Source organism: Hoplias malabaricus, chromosome 4 (assembly GCF_029633855.1).
Source record: "Hoplias malabaricus isolate fHopMal1 chromosome 4, fHopMal1.hap1, whole genome shotgun sequence".
Classification (NCBI taxonomy): domain Eukaryota; kingdom Metazoa; phylum Chordata; class Actinopteri; order Characiformes; family Erythrinidae; genus Hoplias; species Hoplias malabaricus.
Window position 1 is genome coordinate 5,125,329 of NC_089803.1, and position 3,221 is coordinate 5,128,549.

Here is a 3,221-nt window from a genome sequence, read left to right on the forward strand (position 1 = left end):
TTGTGTGTGGAGGTGTGTGTTAGTGAGGTGTGTGTCTCTCCTCCACAGAGTGTGTTATTGTGTGTGGAGGTGTGTGTTAGTGAGGTGTGTGTCCCTCCTCCAGAGTGTGTTATTGTGTGTGGAGGTGTGTGTCTCTCCTCCACAGAGTGTGTTATTGTGTGTGGAGGTGTGTGTTAGTGAGGTGTGTGTCTCTCCTCTACAGAGTGTGTTATTGTGTGTGGAGGTGTGTGTCAATGAGGTGTGTGTCTCTCCTCCACAGAGTGTGTTATTGTGTGTGGAGGTGTGTGTTAGTGAGGTGTGTCTCTCCTCCACAGAGTGTTATTGTGTGTTGAGGTGTGTGTTTCTCCTCCAGAGTGTGTTATTGTGTGTGGAGGTGTGTGTTAGTGAGGTGTCTCTCCTCCAGAGTGTGTTATTGTGTGTGTGGAGGTGTGTGTCTCTCCTCCACAGTGTGTTATTGTGTGTGTTAGTGAGGTGTGTGTCTCCTCCACAGAGTGTGTTATTGTGTGTGGAGGTGTGTGTTAGTGAGGTGTGTGTCTCTCCTCCACAGAGTGTGTTATTGTGTGTGGAGGTGTATGTTAGTGAGTTGTGTGTCTCTCCTCCACAGAGTGTGTTATTGTGTGTGGAGGTGTATGTTAGTGAGGTGTGTGTCTCTCCTCCACAGAGTGTGTTATTGTGTGTGGAGGTGTGTGTTAGTGAGGTGTGTGTCTCTCCTCCACAGAGTGTGTTATTGTGTGTGGAGGTGTGTGTTAGTGAGATGTGTGTCTCTCCTCCACAGAGTGTGTTATTGTGTGTGGAGGTGTGTGTTTGTGAGGTGCGTGTCTCTCCTCCACAGAGTGTGATATTGTGTGTGGAGGTGTGTGTTAGTGAGGTGTGTGTCTCTCCTCCACAGAGTGTGTTATTGTGTGTGGAGGTGTGTGTTAGTGAGATGTGTGTCTCTCCTCCACAGAGTGTGTTATTGTGTGTGGAGGTGTGTGTTAGTGAGGTGTGTGTCTCTCCTCCACAGAGTGTGTTATTGTGTGTGGAGGTGTGTGTTAGTGAGATGTGTGTCTCTCCTCCACAGAGTGTGTTATTGTGTGTGGAGGTGTGTGTTAGTGAGGTGTGTGTCTCTCCTCCACAGAGTGTGTTATTGTGTGTGGAGGTGTGTGTTAGTGAGGTGTGTGTCCCTCCTCCAGAGTGTGTTATTGTGTGTGGAGGTGTGTGTCTCTCCTCCACAGAGTGTGTTATTGTGTGTGGAGGTGTGTGTTAGTGAGGTGTGTGTCTCTCCTCTACAGAGTGTGTTATTGTGTGTGGAGGTGTGTGTCAATGAGGTGTGTGTCTCTCCTCCACAGAGTGTGTTATTGTGTGTGGAGGTGTGTGTTAGTGAGGTGTCTCTCCTCCAGAGTGTGTTATTGTGTGTGGAGGTGTGTGTTAGTGAGGTGTGTGTCTCCTCCACAGAGTGTGTTATTGTGTGTATCATCCTCCCCCTCAGCACCTGCAGTAGGGTGCAGCTGCAGCAGTGCAGTCTCTGACTGAGGGAGGTTTTTGTACGACTCTATTTCACTGTGTGAACACTGAGCTATCACTGATACTGTGTCCACTCTGACAGTAATAATCTCCTGCATCTTCAGTCTGGACGTTACTGATGGTCAGAATGAAGTCAGATCCAGATCCACTGCCACTGAAACGATCTGAAATACCTGACTGTCTAGTGTTAGCCAAGTAGATCAGGCGTTTAGGAGCTTCTCCAGGTTTCTGCTGATACCACGCCATATGGTCGCCATCATGAACTCCGCTACTGGTTCTACAGTTGATGGTGACTGATTGTCCTGTAGAAACAGTTTTCACTTCTGGAGTCTGAGTAACAGTCACCTGACCACTGGATCCTAGGCAAAAAATTAATAAAACAACTGTATTAATTTATACAATAAACTTTTATGTTATACACTAAGTCAATATTATTTAATAAATGTTATTTTTTGCATGAAGCAATACATTATTTTTTTGTCTCTCGAAGTTAATGGAATGAGTGTTACCTCCTGTATAAAAGTTTATTGTGTTTTTTACCTCTCATCCAGAGCGCCAGTGTCCAGATGAAGATGGAGACCAAAGTCATGGTTGCTGTGGGTGAAGTGTGTGGGGCAGCAGCTCTCAGTCATGAAGTGTTAAACTCACAGGACTATAAACACTAGCAGAGCACTGAAGCATGGGCTCATGATGCAAAGTGGACCCTCTCTATGGAAATCATCTTTCTAACAACACTGAGGAAAGATCATCATATTTATTTGATATTGTTTGATCAAACATTTCTGCTCAGTGTGGAGTCTCATGTTTAAAATCCTAAACTCTAACTGTCTCTGCCTTTCATTTGAGGTTTTCTGCAGCTGCTACTGCGGCTCCATCTGTCTGGATCAGGGCTGGAGGACTTTTGGGTGGAGGAAACACAATGATAACAGTAAAATCTTTTAAACTATTAATGAATGCTGAACAGTTTTCAACAGCAGCTCTAATTTTTACTGATTGAATTATTTATGAACACTTCTGATGAAAGTGAACATATAATCACCAACACAGAGAGTGGAGCATGTTTTTATTATTGTCATTAATTGGATCTGGTTTTAATATTAGTTGATATGATTGTATCTGTGATTGTAATTGGAATCTGAGATGAAAACATGTTTCTACATGTAGTTTTATACTTTTATATCAAGTGTTTGTCTGTTGTGGAAATATAAAAGAACAAAGTGTGTCCTGGGTTTAGATATTTTAATGTTTATAAAATAATCCTTGTTGAGAATCTGTAGCTTCTACAGTTTGGGAGTGTTTTCCATTATTAATAGCTGCAGAATCCATTAATATTGTGTTCTAGTTCAGAAATAGTGTGTGTAAAGGCTGAAGAGAGCGGTGTGTTTAGAGCAGGAGGTTTTTGTACGGCCAGTAAACGAGTTTGTATCACTGTGGTGGACTTTTGGTGGAGGAACAAAACTGGATGTTGGAAGTAAGTCCACTTTTACTCTTTATTCAAAAGGAATCTTTAATTAAAATGATTCTGGACAACAGTAGAGATGCACTTGATGATCTTCTGAATAAATGATAATCCAAATGTGAATGTATTTAATTAGAACTGCTCTGAAGTGTGGAGAGTGTGGAGCTTTAGGTTTCACCACCAGCTCCTGTTTCTGAACTGGATTTCTTTTCTTTAAAATACAAATATTTCCTAAAGGTTTCCTGTGAAGTGTTCAGTG

At 42.8% G+C, this 3,221-nt stretch overlaps 1 gene segment (V, D, J or C); it reads right to left on the reverse strand.

The window, feature by feature from the left end:
* Positions 1 to 1,536: 1,536 nt before the first annotated feature.
* LOC136694154 (immunoglobulin kappa variable 4-1-like) lies at positions 1,537 to 2,092 on the reverse strand. The segment is given in 2 exon segments: positions 1,537 to 1,862; positions 2,044 to 2,092. Coding segments are annotated over 2 exon segments (375 nt in total).
* Between the last annotated feature and the right edge of the window lie 1,129 nt (positions 2,093 to 3,221).